This window comes from Aristolochia californica, unplaced genomic scaffold (genome assembly GCF_029961685.1).
Source record: "Aristolochia californica isolate CCGP_79_NKW_82.1479 unplaced genomic scaffold, dmAriCali1.0.hap1 SCAF_13, whole genome shotgun sequence".
NCBI lineage: Eukaryota > Viridiplantae > Streptophyta > Magnoliopsida > Piperales > Aristolochiaceae > Aristolochia > Aristolochia californica.
Window position 1 is genome coordinate 25,775,516 of NW_027181804.1, and position 19,536 is coordinate 25,795,051.

The window sequence follows — 19,536 nt, forward strand, 5'->3', positions numbered from 1 at the left end:
TTTTAAAGTATTATCAGCAAAGACAAAAAACAATTGTGCTGCAAAATTGGCAGATACTAGAAAAAAAGTTACAAGATGATAGCTTCTCTATAAAGTCTGTCAAGTTGTTCATTATTGCAGCTACAAAACACTGCTTGAATTTTTAAGTTCTTCCATTATAACTTGAAAATCAGGAATTACTGATCCTTGAGAGATATTTTTTACTTTAGATACTTGAAGAACTGAAGCAAAATTTAGCTTTCAGAAATTTTCTAGGATACAATGATTGTTGTTGATAGTGGAAGTCTCCCAATCCGTCCACACAAGCACAGGTAAGTGGAGTTTATTAAAAGCCATGAAACTGAATAAAATGTTGATTATCCAAAATAGGAGCCATTTCTCCAAGTCAAGTCTATTTGATTTGAAGCTGTGATGGGATGTTATCCAATGCCATGAAAGAGTATTCTTAAAGAACTAAGAAAAGTTTTTGAAAAGGCTTGTGAGATTTCTAGGCATTCATTCGTCGTCCCAAAGTTGTACAAATCGAATACCCGCAGGAGCCCTCCCAAATAAAAAGGGAGGAGATGGAGCTATGCCCACCTTCTTCACCATTTATCCACGTGAGAAACGATGCTCCTCACCCTCTGCTTCTCTGTTTGGTGGAGAGAATTTCTTGGCCCGCTTGATCATGCCCTCTTCAATTGGCTTGTTCTATTTATCTGGTAGTGCGAGACGACTTATTCTTTATAGACGGCAGCCTGTTTAATGGATTATAATAGACATCCATGGAGAATCACCATCGGAAGGAAGAAAATTGCCGTCGAGGTAAATCCGCACAGAACTAATAATTAACTCCTGAGTAGTAAATTTTCTGCAACTTCTGACATACCACAGTTGCAGTCAATTTGTTACTGTAAAGAAAAAGAGAAAACAATCTGTCCCAGTCTAGGAGCCACCGCGAATATAAAAGGTCGTGAGCCTGCTTCGATTCTATATGCATATCTTCGTTTTCCTCTTGTGAGATAGGATGCAAGCTGGTCTGTCTGCTCTGCGTTCAAATATCTCCTGCTTCTCCCAAGGCCAGCTTCGTTGGTCGTGGTGGAATGGAGGAATGATTCTTGTCCCGCTTGTAATGGCGGTAGTCGCGTGGTACGTCCTTGTGGTTGCCAAAGCATGGACGAAGAAGAGGCTGAGGCTACCACCGGGTCCGCTGGGTATTCCAGTATTCGGTAATCTTCCTTTTCTAGACCGGAATCTCCATCACCATCTTACCCAGCTGGCCCAGACGTACGGTCCCATTATGAGCCTCCGCCTAGGTCGTCGGCTCTGCGTTATCGTAAGCTCTCCTTCCATCGCCAAAGAGCTTCTAAGAGAACATGACGCTACAGTCGCGAATCACGACGTTCCTACTGCTGCAATGGTCTTGCCCAATGGTCTTCACGGTCTTGCGTGGGTTCCTCACGGCCAGCAATGGCGAACTTTACGCAGACTGGCTGTTGGCGGAATGCTGAGCAATGCCGGCCTTGAGCCTCACCGGGACCTTCGAAGATGTCAGATTAGACAGATGGTAAGACGCGTCCAAGGTCAGGCTGACGCCGGCTCGCCGGTCCAAGTTCGAGAGCTGATCTACTCTACCCTCTACGAGGTGGTAACGGGCATGCTATGGGGTGGAGTCCTCGAGGAAGCAGGAATGAAAGAGGTGGCGAAGGAGTTTCGACAGGTGGTGGAGGACATCCAGGGGACCTTCGGCCGGCTCAACATATCGGACTTCTTCCCCATTCTCGCCCCCCTGGATTTACAAGGGCTAGAACGTCGGAGGAAGAAACTCTCCGAGAGGCTTCACCAAATCTTGGATTCCATCATAAATCAGCGACTGCGAATGGAAAATCAATCGAATCATGGCAAAGAAAATGCAGACTTCCTTCAATTGCTTTTGCGAACCATGGAAAAAGCAGAAACCTCCATGCCCATCACCATCGACCACGTCAAGGGGTTGCTCCTGGTAATTTTATTTTCTTGGAAATCTCTATTAAATTCCATAGGGAATCACGTTTGAGCTCCTGTCCACAAATTTTGAGGGAATATCTCAGGAGGGAGCCAGAGGAATCTCTCTGGTTATTTCAGTGGGATCTATTCACTGTCCAGGTGAATGGATTCAATATTCCTCTGGATAAACAATACAAATAGTAGGTGAAGAATAGCAAGACTTGGATCAGTTTCGAGCAAAAGAGCTAACTGAACATAAAGGCGGCGAGAAAATCACTCCTCTTCCTCTATCCTTAAATGAGATTTGCTACAAAATTTAGAAGAACATGAAAAATCACAACATGGGTAGTAATTTTATCTTCACGTGCTCCAGTTATCGTTTTTCCTGGGAGTAAATGTTGATTCATAATTTCCTTCACCAGGATTAAGCTTGGATCAAATCAACGAAATCTTAACGAGCAAACTTGTTGATTATCTGCAGGACTTGGTAATGGCGGGCATGGACACAACAACGTCCACAACCGAGTGGGCAATGTCGGAGTTGATGAATAATCCCCAAGTGATGAAGAAGGTCCAAGAGGAACTGGACCAAGTTATAGGGACATCCAGCCTGGTTGAAGAAACTCATCTTTCCAAATTGCCATATCTAAACGCAATCGTGAAAGAAACTCTCCGGCTGCGTCCGGCGGGCCCGATCATGCTTCCGCGGACTCCGAGCGAAACATGCACCGCCGGAGGTTATACCGTCCCCAAGGAGTGCAGGATTGTGGTCAACTTGTGGGGCATGCAAAGGGATCCCGACGCCTGGGACAACCCTTCCGAGTTCCGGCCAGAGAGATTCTTGAACAGCGAGAAACGGGACTTCAGCGGAAACGATTTTCACTTTTTCCCCTTCGGAACCGGGAGGAGGATATGCCCGGGTGCTCTAATGGCAGATCGAATGATGATGTTCGCCCTAGCGACGCTGTTGCATATGTTCAATTGGCGATTGCCAGAGGGTACACAGCTCGACCTGTTGGAGAAGTTCGGGACGGTGATGAAGAAGGCAGAGCCTCTCGTCGTCGTCCCATCGCGCCGATTGCCCAATCCGGACCTTTACTCGTCTATTTTCTAATAAATTGCCACTAGTTATGTTAGAATGTAATTATGAAAATGTAATGAAGGTAATCGCCACTGATATATTTTGGCTTTATCGGCAGTAATACTATGTTTGCAATTTTCTTCTCTATAATTACAGATCGTAAAGAAACTTTTTTATTTTCTGCAACCTCTGGTTGCTGTTGCATTGTATATGAAGAAGTGAATTAGAAGAATCCTAGGAAAAGGGAGCATCAGAGGGAACACCCTAAGTGAAATTTCCGTAAAATGATCAATCATAGTAAGTCGAATGATCGTAATACGAATGAAAACTGGATTTGATCTCTCAAGCTAAAAAAAAAAAATCATTCAAAATTATATTCGCGAGATATGTCCCAAAAACTAAAAGCCATGTGTTTCGTTTCTGATTTTTGTTTTTGTTTTTGGGGAATGAATTATCGATAGAAGAGAAGATGACAAGTTAAATAAAATAGAACTCTGCCGAGAATACTCATCTGAGTCAGAAACTGTTTCTTCGTTTCAGATAACAGTGTTTTACTTTTTCCATTTTCTTGAGCTTTTGAAGAGCTGAGAGAAATAGTAATCTTTCCGGTGGGAGCGAGGTACGTAGTTGGAAGAAGAAGAGGTGGAGATGGTGGGGCAGTTGTGGGCGAGAATCGAGAATGGAGAGGAGGCAAGCATCATCACATGATTCACATTGACGTACAAAGAACAAAGAAGCAGATTCCTGGTATATCCATCTCTTTCGGAAAGAAGCAAGACGAAGAAATGCAAAAAGACAGGATACGAGGAGAGAAGCAGGGAATCACATCGCGGCAGCAGTCGATCAGGGATTGGAACAGAAATTTTAAAAAAGGCTTGTTGGGTAGGGTTTTGCCCACGATTTTTCTTTTCATTTTAGCTTTCAGCAATCAGTGATGACTGACATTCATGGTAATGGCTTTTCAAAGCCCTCCTTTAATTTTAAAAGAGGTAATGGTTCTTCTAATCATTACTCTCCAATCCGAGACTATGACAATAGATTCTCAAGCCCTAGAAGAAACACGACTCTGAGACCGGAGAGGTGTTTCGGATTCTCCGAGACTGGAGAGGCGTTTCGGATTCTTGTAGTTCCTCTAGAACACCCGCAAACTGTCCAATCACGAAAGGTGGGTCTTTCGTATTGTCATATTTCAGAGATGTTGGTTTAAGTAAACGAGTCGGCTCCTCTCGTTTTACTTAAACAAGTTAGAAACCCGATCTCGAATTTGATTTCGAACCGAGCTGGTTCCGATCCGAACTCAAGTTATACATGAACCGGCTCAGTTTGATGCCACCCCTAATGGTGTGTTTTTAGGGCAACTGAGGTGAGATTTTTGTAAAACGATCGATCATGGTGATGAGCAGCCGAGGTGAGATTTTCGTAAAATGATCAAGGGAATTTTAGGATATTACCCAACTTTGAAATCTTACTTTTTTTTTTTTTTTTAATTTACAATTACTTATTGATATCATATTTAAGTCTAGAAAGGTCCAAATCTAGTGACCCAAAAGTCAGGCATCAGTTCTAGCAAGGTACTCTACCGTCATTCAATCTAACTTTTTTTTTGTCTATGTGAAAATAAGTTAAAAAGTTGATTATTTGTGTTATTATGTTAAAAAATGGATAATATTCTAAAATTCCCAAATCAATCATTGTAAGTCGAATGATCGATCATGGTGACATTTTGATTGATCAATTCAAGCAAAATTGTGGTTGATTGAAATCATATTTCTTTAATATATTCCTGAATGACAAAATTGAAAACATAGCCTCATGGTTGCACTCTAATCCCAATTTAAACCTACCCCCACTTGTATTAGTCCTCAATAAATAAATGCTCTACGTCCCATTTTTTTTATTGGTATGCACCTCTAATATGTCACCAAGGACAAAATCACTCTTATATAACCTCTTATGAAACAAATTTGAATATTTGTTTCTTCTCTCTTTGACTTTAGGCTTTTTTCTCTTAACTGGAAACCACATGTCTGGTCTCACGGGAGGCAGCTTCAAATCCTCTCCATGCTATAGCATCATGACTTGTACTGTACACTTGCTTATAGACTCAAGCACCATGGCCTATCATTGAGTTCCTGAATTTCAAGCACTACAAGAAATTAGGTTTTTAATTTTTTCGGTGAAAAATGAATTTCACCAATAATAATTAACTATTTCTCGGTGAAATTAACCATATGACCATATTATTTTTTTTATAAAAAATAATTTCATCAAGAATTTTACAACGAAAAAACTTCAGCAAGAAATAATTTTTTGAGAATAGTTTTTATGGAAAAATAATTTCATTAAAATTTGCTTTTATCAGGAAATAATTTTCCTAGAATTATTTTTATTTTATTTTAAAAAATTAAAAATAATTCTTAGAAGGATATTTTTCGTTGATAATAGATTTTACGGTTTCACCCAAAAAAAAATTTCTTTATAAAATTAAAAATTAATGCTGTAAGAAATTATTTTGTTGAGAATAGTTTTTGTGCTGAAATTATTTCACTGAGAATAGGTTTTGCAATGACATAAATTCGATACGAATATTTTTTATATATTTTTATAAATTTCAAATTTAAATATTTAACAAAAAAATACAAAATATATTTCAAAAAAAAAAAAAAATGGTATGATGATGGACCAAAATGGGAGGAGCTACAATTGCATGGGTGTTGTGAAGAGGATCCAAAAATCACCAAAAGGAGTCGGTATGCCACGAGAAACTAACAAACTCATCATCCGAGTCATCTCCTTCGAGCCTACTCATAGCAGTCTATTGTTGTGTGACTCTATCTCCCTTGTCAATGCAAGTTCTTCATTTGTCTTATGAAAGTCAACTAATCGTGCTGTACTGGTGGCTCCTACGAGCTAAAGAGGAGGAAGAGGAGCATTTTCACAACCAACTTTTACACCCATCACAAAATCATATATAGGTGCTTCACTTGTGTTGAGTGGCAACTCTGGCTTCGATAGCCGTGACTCATGCTGTTGTCGATGGGGTTGCTACAGAGGCTACTTTGACGACTGAGATCAAAGCTATGACTTTCTATGAGGCATGTTGGTTGATCACATAATTGATTAATATAATTAGATTGGGCATTGAATAAAATCAAACACAATATTGCCTATCATTAAGAATATTAATTATAATGTTATATGTACATCTAACATATGTTTGGTCCTTTCATAGAATCTAGGGTTTGTAGCTATGTGAATTGTTGCCTGATATTCACAATGAAGTTGCATTGATATTTTACAAGATAAACCCAGTTCTAATAATGAGGATTTTAGCGATATCATTTCACTTATTGCATAGGTCATGGCTCGATATCCTACTTCTACACGTGATCAGGCTACAATTCTATTTTTTACTCTACCAAGCAACTAGAATGCTACCCACCGTCATACAATATCTGCAAGTGGATTTTTTTGTCATCAGGCGATCCTACCGTCTGTATCAGCAAATCCTTCTATGTTAAAGTGTCCATGGTTTTTGTATAATAGTCCTTGTCCATGAATATTTTTTATATACCTTGGATTCTTTCTAAGGCCTGCCTATGAGCTATTCGAGGGTGATGTATGAATTAACTAACAATACTTACTACAAAGAAAATGCCAGGTTAAGTTACATTAAGATAGATAGTTACCCAACGAGTCTTTGAAATCCTCCTGTATCTACCTCATCTCCTTCTTCCATGTGTAATTTGGTGTTTGGGTCGATTGGTGAATCGGAGATTTACATCCCATTTATGATTATTTCTTTCAACAGATCTAGCACATATTTTCTTTGTGATAAGACTGTTATATTTTGATTGGAAAACCTCTATTCCAAGTATTTAAGTAAACCCAAATCTTTGGTTTAGAATGTTTTGTTTTGTTACTCTATTTTTTCTATTCCGCTTGTACGTTACCAGTCAAGATAATGTCATCCACATAGACAACAATAAGTATTGTGCCAGAGCTAGTGTATTTTGATAAATATAGAGTGGTTAGTTTCACATTTTTTTGGTAAAACTAGTTTAAACACTCACCCCTTAAAATGTTTGTTGATGGTTTTATAAAAACCGTCAACTAAAGAAACAAAAGACATGCCTTCTTGGTAAGATCAATGGTTTCTATGGAATAGTCAAGTTGTAAAAATCGTTTGAAGTTTTTTTTATAAAAATCATTGGTTTTATAATATACATTATCAATCATATAAACTCATCATCATTTTAAAAGTCCCTAATGATTTGGTTAAGAACCATTGTTAGGTCCTATGAGGAACAAACCTACAGGGGGATGGTGAATAGGTTTTTGCTGCTAAATTTGACTCTTTTTTTAATTTCTTTTATTTAGTCATCAATTGTTTTCACGATCTAATTAGTTTAATGAGCAAAAATAGTTTCAAGTAAGGCTCATGCACATCCAAGGAACTACACAATGAACACACATGATTTATAATGGTTTCAATCCTCTAGGTAGATTGCTAATCCACTCCTAAGGTGTTTGTACTTGGAGTTAATTCAATAAGTTTTTGGTTGCCAAATGGCACTTGTAGAAAATTACCTCTAAAACCAATGTTGTCAATATAAGGATGTTAAAACTTAGGATTCTATGATATATAATCACAATATAAGAGGATTAAGGGGTGACACACTTGGACGTGTGGACCTTCCTTAGTCGTGTGGGCTTTGGGCCCATCTTCCAACACCCCCTCAAGTTGGGGGTGAGAGAACATCATGAACGCTCAGGTTGTTGCAAATGGTGCATTGGATCTTCCCATATAAAATAGCAGTCCACCATATCTTCCAATACTCTCCCTCAAATTGGTGGTCTCTTTTTTCCAAGAGACCCAACTGGCATAATATAAGATGGTAAAATCACTATCACTCCATATTCCAGTCAAACGGTCATAGTTAAAAATACTTTCCACTCAATTTCACAGGAAAAAAAGTAGCCCTACCGTGGGGCACAGAGTCTACCCACTTTCTAAGGGGTAGCTCAAAAAAAACACCTCTTGGGTGAATAATAGATTTGAGTCATGCTGGATATTGGACATAGTCCTATCTTTTGTAGGTAGTGGGTCTATAGGCATTGCTCAAAAGTGAAGTAATAAACTCTTCCATCACAGTGTCCCTAGGGCACCGACTCTCAAATGGAAGATAATATTCTGGGGTCACCATATGCTTTCTTCTTCATCGGAGTAATCAACGCCGACAACAATCAACAACTGAGAAGTCCTTCTTCAATAACAATGTCTCAATCAAAGACAACAGTAATGAGGCAATGCCCAAATTATAGGTATAAATAGGTTGTTATATAGCAACGGATAACCAGAAGGTAGTAAAAATCTTTAAGAATAATAAAGACACATAAGATAATCTGCAACAAGTTTAACCTTGAATAAGGATGCTAAACACCAAATAATAAACTTAGGATAATTCAAGGTAAATCAAACTGAAGTCAAACTAGTAGCTGATAGCACATAGCAAATAGCATATAGTAGTTTTGACAGTGAGTGAGTGAGTAAAGTCTAATAGACTGCCAATAATAAGTCGAACCAATTGTTGTTTGATAATCAATAAATCAAACAATCTCCAATGTTTTCATCCTTCATATTTCTCCTTCTATTCTCCCCCTCAAACTGGGAGATAATGTCAATGTCTCAGTTTGAAGTCAACAAATATTTAGCAAACTCAAGTGTCAACAACTTCACTAGCTCAAATATTGTAAACCAAGTAACTCAAGCCCAACCAAATATTTCATTCTTTTCTTGCCTTAAATTTTTAGGCAAAGATACCAAATCAAATTCTTTGTAATCTCTCAAAATACCAACAAAATCTCACAAAATTCGTGGCTGGAAATTTTTTCTAAATAAGGTAGTTTCCTCCTTCAATTGGTGCCAACTTAGCAATCAAATAAGACATCTTTCATTGCCTTTTTTTTTTCTTGAAATCTTTAGGCAAGGCAATCTTTGACAAATAAATCAAGAAAGTTTATGAAAATTAGATGATCTTCTAAAAATTATTTCCAAATATTTTTAGTTAACAAACAAAAACTTTCCAATGGTAGATCATGAGATACTTTCCTGATATTGTTGATCAATAATAGCAACTCAAAAAGTTAAGCAAAAAAATAGGCTTAAATCCATAATTTTGCATGCAACAGTATACTAGAATGACCTTTGATTATTTCAATGTGAATATCTCCTTAAATATAGATCATATTGACATGAAATTTTCTCCTTTTGAAACTAAGACTTAAATGCCTTTCAACCAAGTATAATGTCTCTTCATAAAATATACTTATTTTGAAATAAATAATCTGATACATTTCGTACTCTGTAATCTAGAGGAACTGAGTACTCTTTCTTCTTTGGCTAGCATGACCATTGACTCTTTCGAGATTGATATCTCCATCTAAAAAACTCAAAATGAGAATTGATTGAATAGGTAAAAAAATATACTTACAAATCTTTCTTTTGAGATATAATTATCCATATAAAGTCTCGTTCTTGATGGCATAAAAGGGTTTGAAAGTTGAAGTTTTTTGCTGTTTTACCTTTGCTTCTTCAAATGTCGATTTCTCTTTCTAGACAACAATTATTTTTTAGTTAGAAACTGGACTCAAATATCTTTCCAAAGGTATATAATTTTCTATATGAAAAATACAGCAAGAGAGTGAAACATCCAATGAAATATAAAAATTGAGAAATAAGAATTAAGGAAAAACGAGAAAATCCTCTCATTTTCTTTTTCTTCTTCTTCCTCCCTTTCTTCTCCATCTTCTTTTCCTTTTACATCACAAATCATTGCCCGCTCTGATACTATGTTGAAACTTAGGATTCTATGATGTATAATCACAATAGAAGAGGATTAATGGATGAGAATAAGAAGATAAGTTGTAGAAAGAAAGTTTTAGGCAGAGAAGAGCAAGAGTGACGAATTTGGAGAAAAAATAAGGAATAATAGGGTAATGGACTTTTCTTAACCCTTAAAGTTGTATTTGTAGATATCAAAAGTATTAATATTAATAATACCCTTCACCCTAGTAAGAGTGAATAAGAAACATTAATCATAAACCAATTACATCAGTGTCATCTTTATGAGAAGACTCTTTATTTATCATCATGCCACCATTGTATGGGCCTATGGGCCTTTTCCTTTGGTATGTGGGCTTGAGCCCACCTTCCACACACTTGGCCATGTGAGCTTGGGCCTATCTTCCAACAAATGACTTATACCATTCAATTGATTATATCAACCAATTTACAATAACTCACCCTAAGATAGGAAATACAACGGGAAATTATGTTATTCAACCTAGATCCGCAAAGAGATTTTCTAGTAGCTTACTAGGCAAACCTGCCTAGACCCAAAAAGGGATCTTGTAGCATTAGCACACCACTAGACCCCCCTTAAGGAATTTCAGTATTGTCTGCCTTCACAAGGACTTTTAGCCTATTTCCTCTTTAGTTGACCGGGCATATCTCAATAAAATTTAATTGAGAATGGTCTTGCCTTGCCAAGGTTTGACTAGTCAATACTAGGGATACTTGTTGCACTTCAGCCCAATTATAACAACCTCTTGATTAGGTAGATTTCATAATTTAAGTACCAATCAATAGATACATCAATCCTAATTACCTATTCTATGTAATAGTAGCTTAATTAGGTCCTTAATTAACCTAATTTCAAAGCTCAAAGCTCAAGAGAAAAATAGAGTTGGTTTCTCAAATAGGAAGACTAACTCAAAGCAACTCAAGCTCACAAGTAATATACGGAACTGAGCAATTCAACTTCAAAGTAAAAGAGTTCTAGTTCAAAATAACTTGACCAGTGTTTCTAACTGATTTCAAAATAAGAGTACATAAGCACTTGGATATTGTAACTTAGGCCTTAAAGCTCCAAATTTCTTAAACAACACAGACCACCACAAATGCTCTTGCTAGATGAAAGATATCATTTCAAAGTACCCGTGCACAAAAACTAGCAAGACTAAGTACCCTTTGTAAATCTCAATGAAATCTTGACTAGAATTCTTGAGAAAATGCATAAAATTTTTGTAATCACATAGAAAAGTCACTTATAAATTTTAGAAACCTATCTTACCCTATTTGAAGTATTTATTCTTGTTCTGTAACTTCCTAGAACAGACTATTCACACAGCTATGAATTGGCCAGATGGTCTTCTTTACACGCCTCTTCTTTTTTTTTGGATGGATGTGGTTTGATCAGTCGGCCTTCATCATGCCTCCTTCATTTGGGTGAGTGGTTTCAAAGAGAACCTTTTCTCTCTCTTTTGGTGGAAGGACGAAGTGCTCCATCTATATATGAAAACAAGGGAGAAAACCTTTTCTTTTCGTAAGAATAGAGACCAAGATAATTTTCTGTAGAACAACATTTGATTACAGGTAGCCTACATATTCTACATACAAATAAGAAAAAATATCACAAACCCATGCCCTGAAAGTGGTGAAACTGCCAGTCCTCCTTCCGTGTTCACCAAGACGGAGTTGCTGATGTGCTCAATTTGGCAGTTCAAGAAGAAACTAGTGGCTGCGCCATCCTCTTTCCAGATAATCCAAAATGTATTCTCAGGCAACATAGGAATTTAAGCATTTATCTCCGAGTTGCATTGGTGCTCTCTGTGACAGCTTCTTCTATTCCAGAACATACTAGAGCAACTTGCTTTCTCCAATTTTGGTCCTTGAAGGTTATGTTCCTCTTCACCTGTAATGCTCTGTGACCTCCTAGGAGAATTAGATAAATCTTGATGTTCTACCTCTGAAGGTCCAAGGGATGTGCATGGATCATCATTACATGTACATGACGGTATGCTCACTGATGGGAATGGGCTGCAAGAAACAGGACAAAAGAGCTCTGAAGAAACTGCAGCAACACGATTTTTCCGATACTCGGATTTACAAACTGTTGATGGAGGGTCTGGATCACAAGTGTGAAGCATGCATGGGGTGCAGAGTCCAAGAGGCATGTTCGGCTTGAGCTCTTTTGCTGGGAAACCTGGTAGCTTCACAAATGAGATTATACAATGACGACAGAGAGGACATGGGATAGAACCAGGCGGGCCGACTGTTTCGCACGTTATGTTGCTGGTTGAGCAGAGGTACAGTGCGCATCTCACACACAATTTGTGTGCACAACCTAATAGAGAAAACAAATGCACTGTAAAACTCTTCTAAAGAACTTGTTTTGCAATTTGGTGAAATCTGTTGACAGCTGATGTATCTAAGTACAAGAAAGCATTAAAATTTTCTTTCATTCCCAACGACATTGATCCATGTTTCCCAAACGTTAGACACCTTCAATCAATAGAATCCCTCACAAAAACAACAGAATTTTTTTTCAACTAGCAATATATAACCATTTATAAAGAGAATTTCACTTTACTTTCAGCTATCAATAAATGCAACATGACGATCAAATAAAAGAAAGACACCCAAGCAGAACTACAAATAATTTCCTGCAGATGTAAATAACTATTATAGCAATTTGATAGACACTGTAATAACACTCGAATCAAGAGTTTTTTTTTTTTTTTTTTGTGTGGTATCAGCAAGCGAGAATTATGTCAATAGTGCTGAAATGAACCTAGAGTAAATACATATTTAGATGGATCATAAAGAAACACACCTTCAGCAGACACAGAACAGGCTCTCTCCAGGCAAACAGCACAGATATCACTATCATCAGATGAGGCGGTTGAGGATTGGAGTCCATATTCTCTGCATAGAAACACCAAAGGTAACATATACACAATTCAAACAAAAATAAAAAATAAAAAAATAAACGCATACTGAATACAAGTCCCTTAAAAATTGATTTTGACCATAGAAACTCCCTATTAAGGAGCAGTGGTTTAGTTTTACCAAACACCTTAAATTAGGATACAGAAGCAGAAGATAGCTCTTTGCAGTCTTTTCTGTGACAACTATTGTGAACTTCAAGTTTTTTAGAACACTTCCCGCACTACAAAAACAAATAGGACTTGCATCTTTCAACACAGAAAAATGAAAATATACATGATCCCAAAATTGAAAAGTTACAGCATGTGACTTTAACTTTCAACTAATGCAGACAGTATGTACCTATGCCAAGCACACAATGAACTGCAGATGACTGTATGCAGCAAGTTGCCTCTTCAGAGAACAGTACCATAGCTAAATCAAATGATGAACGAAAATGCTCCTTAAAGCATTAAAAAACCAGATGTAGCTCCATTAAAGGACACATGGTTTAAGATCATACGAGAGAAAGATTATTTATCTACTTTTTGCTTGTTCATTAGTAAAATATATATGATAAACATGAAATCCGTGAAACTTTTTGGCTGGAGCTGAGTGCAATCTTGAGCAGTTGGGACCAGCCCCAGATCTCGGGAGGTGATTTTAATGTCATTCGCCAGCCATCCTCATGAGGAATCCCCACCTCCCAGATTTTTTACCACCTAGATGCAGCACTTTTCAAACTTCATAAATGACAACAATCTTCAAGATCTCCCAATATCAGGTGCCCTCTTCACATGGTGAAAACAATCAATCCCGTTATTGTCTAAGCTTTACAACTTCCTTTCTCTCCCTGAATGCTTGGATTTGTTCCTAACCACTCATTATCATTCGCTCCTAATTCTGACTTCTGACCATTACCGTGTCCTCCTTGACTGTGAACATCCTCCTTTGGCCACAATTGTTCAGATTCGAACATATCAGCTAGAAATGGCAGATTTCTCCTCTCTTTTCGCAGGACTGGTGGTTGACACACGTAGCCACCACCTACCCACTGTTTTCCCTCAATCTCAAAATCAGATGCTGGGCCCAAAGCACATTTAAAAATGTCAAGAGCAAGAAGGCCACACTTATATTTGATATCTGGAGCTCAGTCCCCTCTCTGAATAGGAATTCAACACGTGCAGCCTTCAAGCTCAACCTCAAAGAGATCATCGCTCATGAATGCATCTATTGGCAGCAACATACTCAAGTTCGGCTTGTCATCGCTCATGAATACATCTATTGACCCTCTCTTTCTCCGGTGCATCTTCCTTAAACAAAAGCTGCAATCACTTCCCTCCCTTCAGGAAAGGCTAGGGGCCAGACAGATATAATGCTGAATTCTATAAGAAAGGTTAGGATTTGCTCCGAGTGGACATCCTCTATCTGTTCAATGAGCACAGCATCAACAGTACCATGATAGAAGCTTCTTTTGTTGCACTAAACCCAAAAAAGGAGGGTGCAGTAATCCAGAAGAAGAAGAAAAAGATGGAATTTGCAAGTCTTCTTCAATGTCATCTAGTCTCTCTTGGACAACAACAAGTAAGTCCTATTTTTTAGGTTGCCTCCTATTTTCCTCCTCAATCATTCAATTTGAGAAGCTGAAGAGGAGTAGACTTCAGGAACAGTTCTACTTCGTGAAGGACTCCTTAGCAGCAGTCTTATTCCCAATGGCTAGGTTTGTTGTTGTCTGAAATTCGACATGTAAGTCAACATCTAGTTTGGCTTCTCACATTCAAGAAGAGTAGGTCTGGCGTTTGGAGTTGCAATGTCTTTTTTCTTGCCTTGGAAATATCTCACGTCATTTAACAACAGGTTTTATTTCATTTTAGGCAACTTTCTAAAAGCATTTAAGAATCCTAATTGTAGTTTCCTCTTAGATGTCTGTTGGGAGTAGTGTAGCACCACGAGTTGTTCTCCACTTATGAATCCTCTTTCCAGGTGTAGCCTATTGTTGCATTGAATTAGAGATCAGTGATTGGAAACTTTCTAATTCAGGGTCTCCTATTCTTGGTATGCCTTCGACATCCCTTTTGGATTTGTTTTTCTATGTTCAAAGTTGAAAAAGGCAGTGGTGTTGTGTTTGGCATCTGGCGTTGAAATGATGCCCAAACACTTATGCTATTACCTCCTTTATTTGATAACTTATTGGCTGCAGTTATCAGGGGCATGGTTTATGGTCAGTTCTGTCATGTGCTGCTTGTTTTAGGTAAGTTTGTCCTTTAACTATCAAAGGTAGCATGAGCTTTTTATTGGTTAAAGAGTGTTGATTATGCTTGTCAGCAAGTCTCTACTACAGCATTCCTCCCAAATTCATGTTCGGAAGTCAATTTCAGTCAGACTTCAAACTAAGAAGTTTCTGCATAATAGATTATGGTAAATATAACTCTTATGGCTTAATCATGTTAGTAAGTCTCTTGTCTAGCTCACTCAAGCTAAGTTGGAAGTTTCACTCCAACACCTTGTTGTGGAGGAAGACCCTTTTAGCTAGGTATTGTACTCTTTTTCCTCTGTTGGTAGTTTATACACCTTCATTTAAAAAAAAAAAAGTCTCTTGTCCAGACTTCCACCCAAATTCACGTTTGAAAGTCAATTTCGTTAAGACTTCAAAGTAAAGAAGTTTTTGCATATTAGATTATGAAAGGCGTAATCAATTATGACTTGTAGGTATAATCATTTATAAAGTTGTGAGTCACTTTTCATGTACTTGTTGACTTGTTTAACCCGTGACCTCCTTGGTGTTAAAGCTGGTCAATTTTTAAGTTATGGATCAACCTGGTCAACCTCTCTCTCAGTGGTCCTTGGATATGTGAGTAGGCTAACTCATCAGCCAGAAGAAAAAAAAATCTTCACAAATACAGTTCTTCATAGATGCAAAAACTTCATCTTTTGTGCTCCCCTTTTCTTGAATATTTTTGTCACATTAAAATTACCACAACATATGGAATAAAATACATCTTTTTTGTACTTCTTCTTCTACTTCTCCCCCTCAAGCTGGGAGATAATGACAATGATCTCAGTTTGAACCTAATAACATATATATAGTAATAAGTTCCTCCATCACGGTGTCCCAACCTGGGCACCGACTCTCAAAGGTAGAAATGGGTGATAAGTGAGTAATGTCTGTCATTCACAAGACGATGATAAAAGACCCACTGATACATATAAAAAGTATCAATGAACTTAAAACACCCATATATATATAGTTGATCAACTGAAGCAGCACACAAGAGGTTGGCCCAAAGGGGTATGTGAGAGTTAAATAAAGGATGGTAGGAGAAAGGTAACCGAAAAAGGGGTAAGTGAGATATTTTCCTAATATAGTTGATCAATAACAACAACTCAAAAAGTGACACAAAAAATTCGGCTTAAATTCGGATTTTTTAATGCAACAGGATACCAACATGACCTTTGATTCTTCCAATGCGAATATATCCTTAAATATCGATCAGATTGACATGAAATTTTCTCCTTCTGAAACTAGACTTAAATATCTTTCATCCAAGTATAACTTTTCTTCATAAAATATACTTCTTTTGAGATAAATAATCTGATAGATTTCGGTCTCTGTAATCTGGCCGAACTAAGTACTCTTTCTCCTTTTTGCTAGCATAACCATTGACTCTTCTAAGATCAATATCTTCCTATAAAAAACTCAAATCGATAATTGGTTGAATAGGTAAAAAAATAGACTTACAAATCTTTCTTTTGATATATAATTCTCTATATAAAATCTCATTCTTGATAGCATAAAATAGCTCGGAAGTTGAAGTTTTCTGCTGCATCTCGAACCTCTTTTGCAATCTGACCTTTACTGCTTCAAATATTGATTTCTCTTTGTAGAAACTCCAATTGCCAAAATTCATTTTTCGTTGGAAAGTAGACTCGAATATCTTTCCGCCAATATATAATATGCAATATGAAAAGCTCAGTATAGAGGTGAAAACACAAAGTAAAAAACGGGTATAGGGACTGAAAAGAGAAAAAAAAGATAAATATGAACTTAAATTGCTAGAGATAATAGATCATAAAAAAGATCACATTATCTCTGTGGGTTGACCGAGTCAACTCACAAAACCTGGTCTGATACCATGTTGAATTTATGGAAAAGACAAAAACTTTATTGATTTGATGTAATCGGAGTACATGAACTCCTATTTATAATAGAGGAAAGTAGTAGAGTCCAATTACAATTAAACTACCCTTGTCCCAATTAAACCCAAACTCTAACACTTAAAGATAAGTCCTAGCATAATTAAATAACTCAACATAAATAGAAGACTAACATAACTAAAACACCTTTAAACTGAAACTCTTCTGTGAGACCTGCTTCCATAATAATCTTGGCTCTGTAAGACTTTGTATTGTGAGAGTCATGTAAGACTCTTCCATTTTTGCTCTTCAACAGTTCTCATCGCTTTCGAGTAAGGCCTATAAACCCACTATCTTAAGGGGTAGGAGTGTTCCAAAATTCTGCTTGGGTGAATAAAGTTAGTTCCTTTTACACCCTTAAAAGTGCGTGAATTTGGTGTTCACGCTTAAAAGTGGATAAACTTTTACTATTAGTGGTTCACTTTGTGTTTGACTGGTGTCTCTTTACTCATTTAAGACCTAATTTGGCTAGTGTATGAGTCTTGTTGTTTGGCTAGGGGAGCTGAATTCTTCTCTCCTATTGGATCACATCAAGTTGGGTCCCTTGGTGTCATGGTTCCCCAACTTGTGGGAGAGAAGCAGAGATTATAGTGGTGGTATTGGTAAGAGCCTATAGTGAAATTTTCATATTTCCAAGAGTGATAGTGAAATGTTTGACTAGAGTCAAATTCTCTAAAGACATCCAACTAAGGAGGAAAATGGAGAACGAAAAAATGGTGTCAATCAACAATGAAATAAGCTGATCAAATTTAAAAAAAAAAAAACTTTTTTTCTTTTAATCTACAATTACAAACTCCAACTTGAAAGGGAGTGTGGAGTCTAAACAAAGCCTCATGGAGAAAGAAGTCTCACAAGTAGAAGTTGCTCAAATAAGGAAAGGAGAATATAAGTCCAGGAAGCACGAAAGAGGAGGACGTCCACAAGATTCCCTTCTAGTTATTAGTTGTTTTATGTCTCTTAATATCTTAAATCTGGTAATTTTAAATTGGGAGTAATTGAGACTTGGGTAATCTAGTTTAATTATGACTCTAATTTTAATAGGCTTTATAAATAGAATGTGTGAGAGAGCAAACCTAACGCTTCTCTCTTCCCCTTTCCACAACTCTCGTTTCTCTTTTCTCTTGCACTCTCAATCTCAAAAAAATCTCACAAAAAGTACTTCCAAGCATAATCATTAACAATCAAAATGAATTCCTAAAGGCAGCTCCAAAAGCTTTAGGCAGGGAGATCCTCTCTCCCTTCTCCTTTTCAATATTGTTGGCCAAGCCCTTTGACTACAATCCACATTGCTTGGGAAAGGGGTGAGATATCTCTACCACCTTCGTAGACTTTTTGCAAGGAGTGCTCTTGATTTAGTTTGAAAATGACACTTAGTATTTTTTGTGGAGATATTTAAAAATTGACAAGCATAAAGGCCCTTTTAGCAAAAATATGGAGCCTATTCTACCCAGAGGACAATTGGTCAAAATTCTTAATGTAAAAAATAAACATTGTTTTACATGCTCAGCCACATGCAAAGTCTCTTATGCCTTGAACCGAGGGTTGGGGACCCTTTGGACATAATGCATGAAGAGATGATGGAATTTTTATTTGAAACTTTGGATAGGAAGACTAGGATTGCAAAAGGAAGACAATTAGGACCTCTTGTTCAGGTGACGAGAGAGGATGGTTATATGAGCTAGGTTGGGTCCTAATGAGGATCTTGGGAAGGCGGGACTAGGGTTTACTAGAAAGAGAACTGACTTTTTTTTAGGAGACTAGAGAGAGAGACTTGATTAGGCTTTTGAGATGGAAGGGAGTGACCCAAGAGGCTCGGGAGGTTAGATGTGGGAGTTTAGGGTTTTGTTGGATTGAGGAGAAGCTAGGACTTCGTTTAGAGGTAGGAGTTGAATAAGGTTTAAAATGCTTGGGAGACAAGAAAGGGAAGTGAAAAGAGAAAAGAGGGAGGATATGGTTGGCATGTGGGAGGAGATAGGAGGGAGGGTATTTTGCATAAAGTGGAATCTAAGGGACCCTAAGGAGGATGATTCACATGAGGAAAGGTGTTGAGGGAGGTAAGAACTCAAATAGAGAGAGAGAGAGAGAGAGAGAGAGAGAGAAGTTTGGAGACTCTTATATGGACTAGGACTCGACTATGGATTTAGGGTGGTGGAACTCATGGATGGAAAGGTGTAGCCTAATAGTTAATTAAATTATGGTTTAGGTAGGATGAGGAAACGACTAAGATAATAAATGGAATTAATAGAAAACAGTACCAAAGATAAATACCTGTGCCGAAGGGATCTTTTATCCATGGGTGGATCCTGTAGGGGGCAACGGGGACAGAAAGTAGTACCCAAGACTCGGACCTTTGCTAGGGACTGGCCTCCTTCAGGAAGCGCTTGAGCTGGTGAGGCTTGACACACTGGATAGAAACCCTTCAGTAGGAGGTTAGCTGCCCAATGACCTCTTTATCATTGGTCAAACACATGGGGTAAACTAAAGCTAGATAAAGGAGGTTTTGTATAAAAATTGGACGATTCAATGG

At 37.5% G+C, this 19,536-nt stretch overlaps 2 protein-coding genes across 5 annotated transcripts in view; one reads left to right on the forward strand and one right to left on the reverse strand.

Annotated features, from left to right (window-relative positions):
* The first annotated feature begins 1,006 nt into the window (after window positions 1–1,006).
* Window positions 1,007–3,079, forward strand: LOC137947748 (geranylhydroquinone 3''-hydroxylase CYP76B74-like). Its single transcript, XM_068793518.1, has 3 exons — window positions 1,007–1,981; window positions 2,070–2,124; window positions 2,388–3,079. Exons 1-3 carry the CDS (start codon window positions 1,007–1,009, stop codon window positions 3,077–3,079), a joined length of 1,722 nt encoding a protein of 573 aa, XP_068649619.1.
* An 8,322-nt stretch (window positions 3,080–11,401) lies between these two features.
* Window positions 11,402–19,536, reverse strand: part of LOC137949070 (E3 ubiquitin-protein ligase XBAT33-like) — a 34,046-nt gene continuing 25,911 nt past the window's right edge. For all 4 annotated transcript variants that reach the window (XM_068795338.1, XM_068795336.1, XM_068795340.1 and 1 more), the window contains 2 exons: window positions 12,724–12,815; window positions 11,402–12,234 (listed from right to left, as the gene is read on the reverse strand). In XM_068795338.1, coding sequence (XP_068651439.1) covers window positions 11,684–12,234; window positions 12,724–12,815 — 643 coding nt within the window. In that variant the 3' untranslated portion in view covers window positions 11,402–11,683. The remainder of the gene's footprint in view (window positions 12,235–12,723; window positions 12,816–19,536) is intronic.

Coding starts and splice junctions, on each gene's coding strand:
- LOC137947748 (XM_068793518.1), top strand. CDS start 1,007: ATGCAAGCTGGTCTGTCTGCTCTGCGTTCAAATATCTCCTGCTTCTCC. Junction 1,982..2,069: donor ACGTCAAGGGGTTGCTCCTG/GTAATTTTATTT, acceptor GGAATATCTCAG/GAGGGAGCCAGAGGAATCTC. Junction 2,125..2,387: donor GGGATCTATTCACTGTCCAG/GTGAATGGATTC, acceptor TTCCTTCACCAG/GATTAAGCTTGGATCAAATC.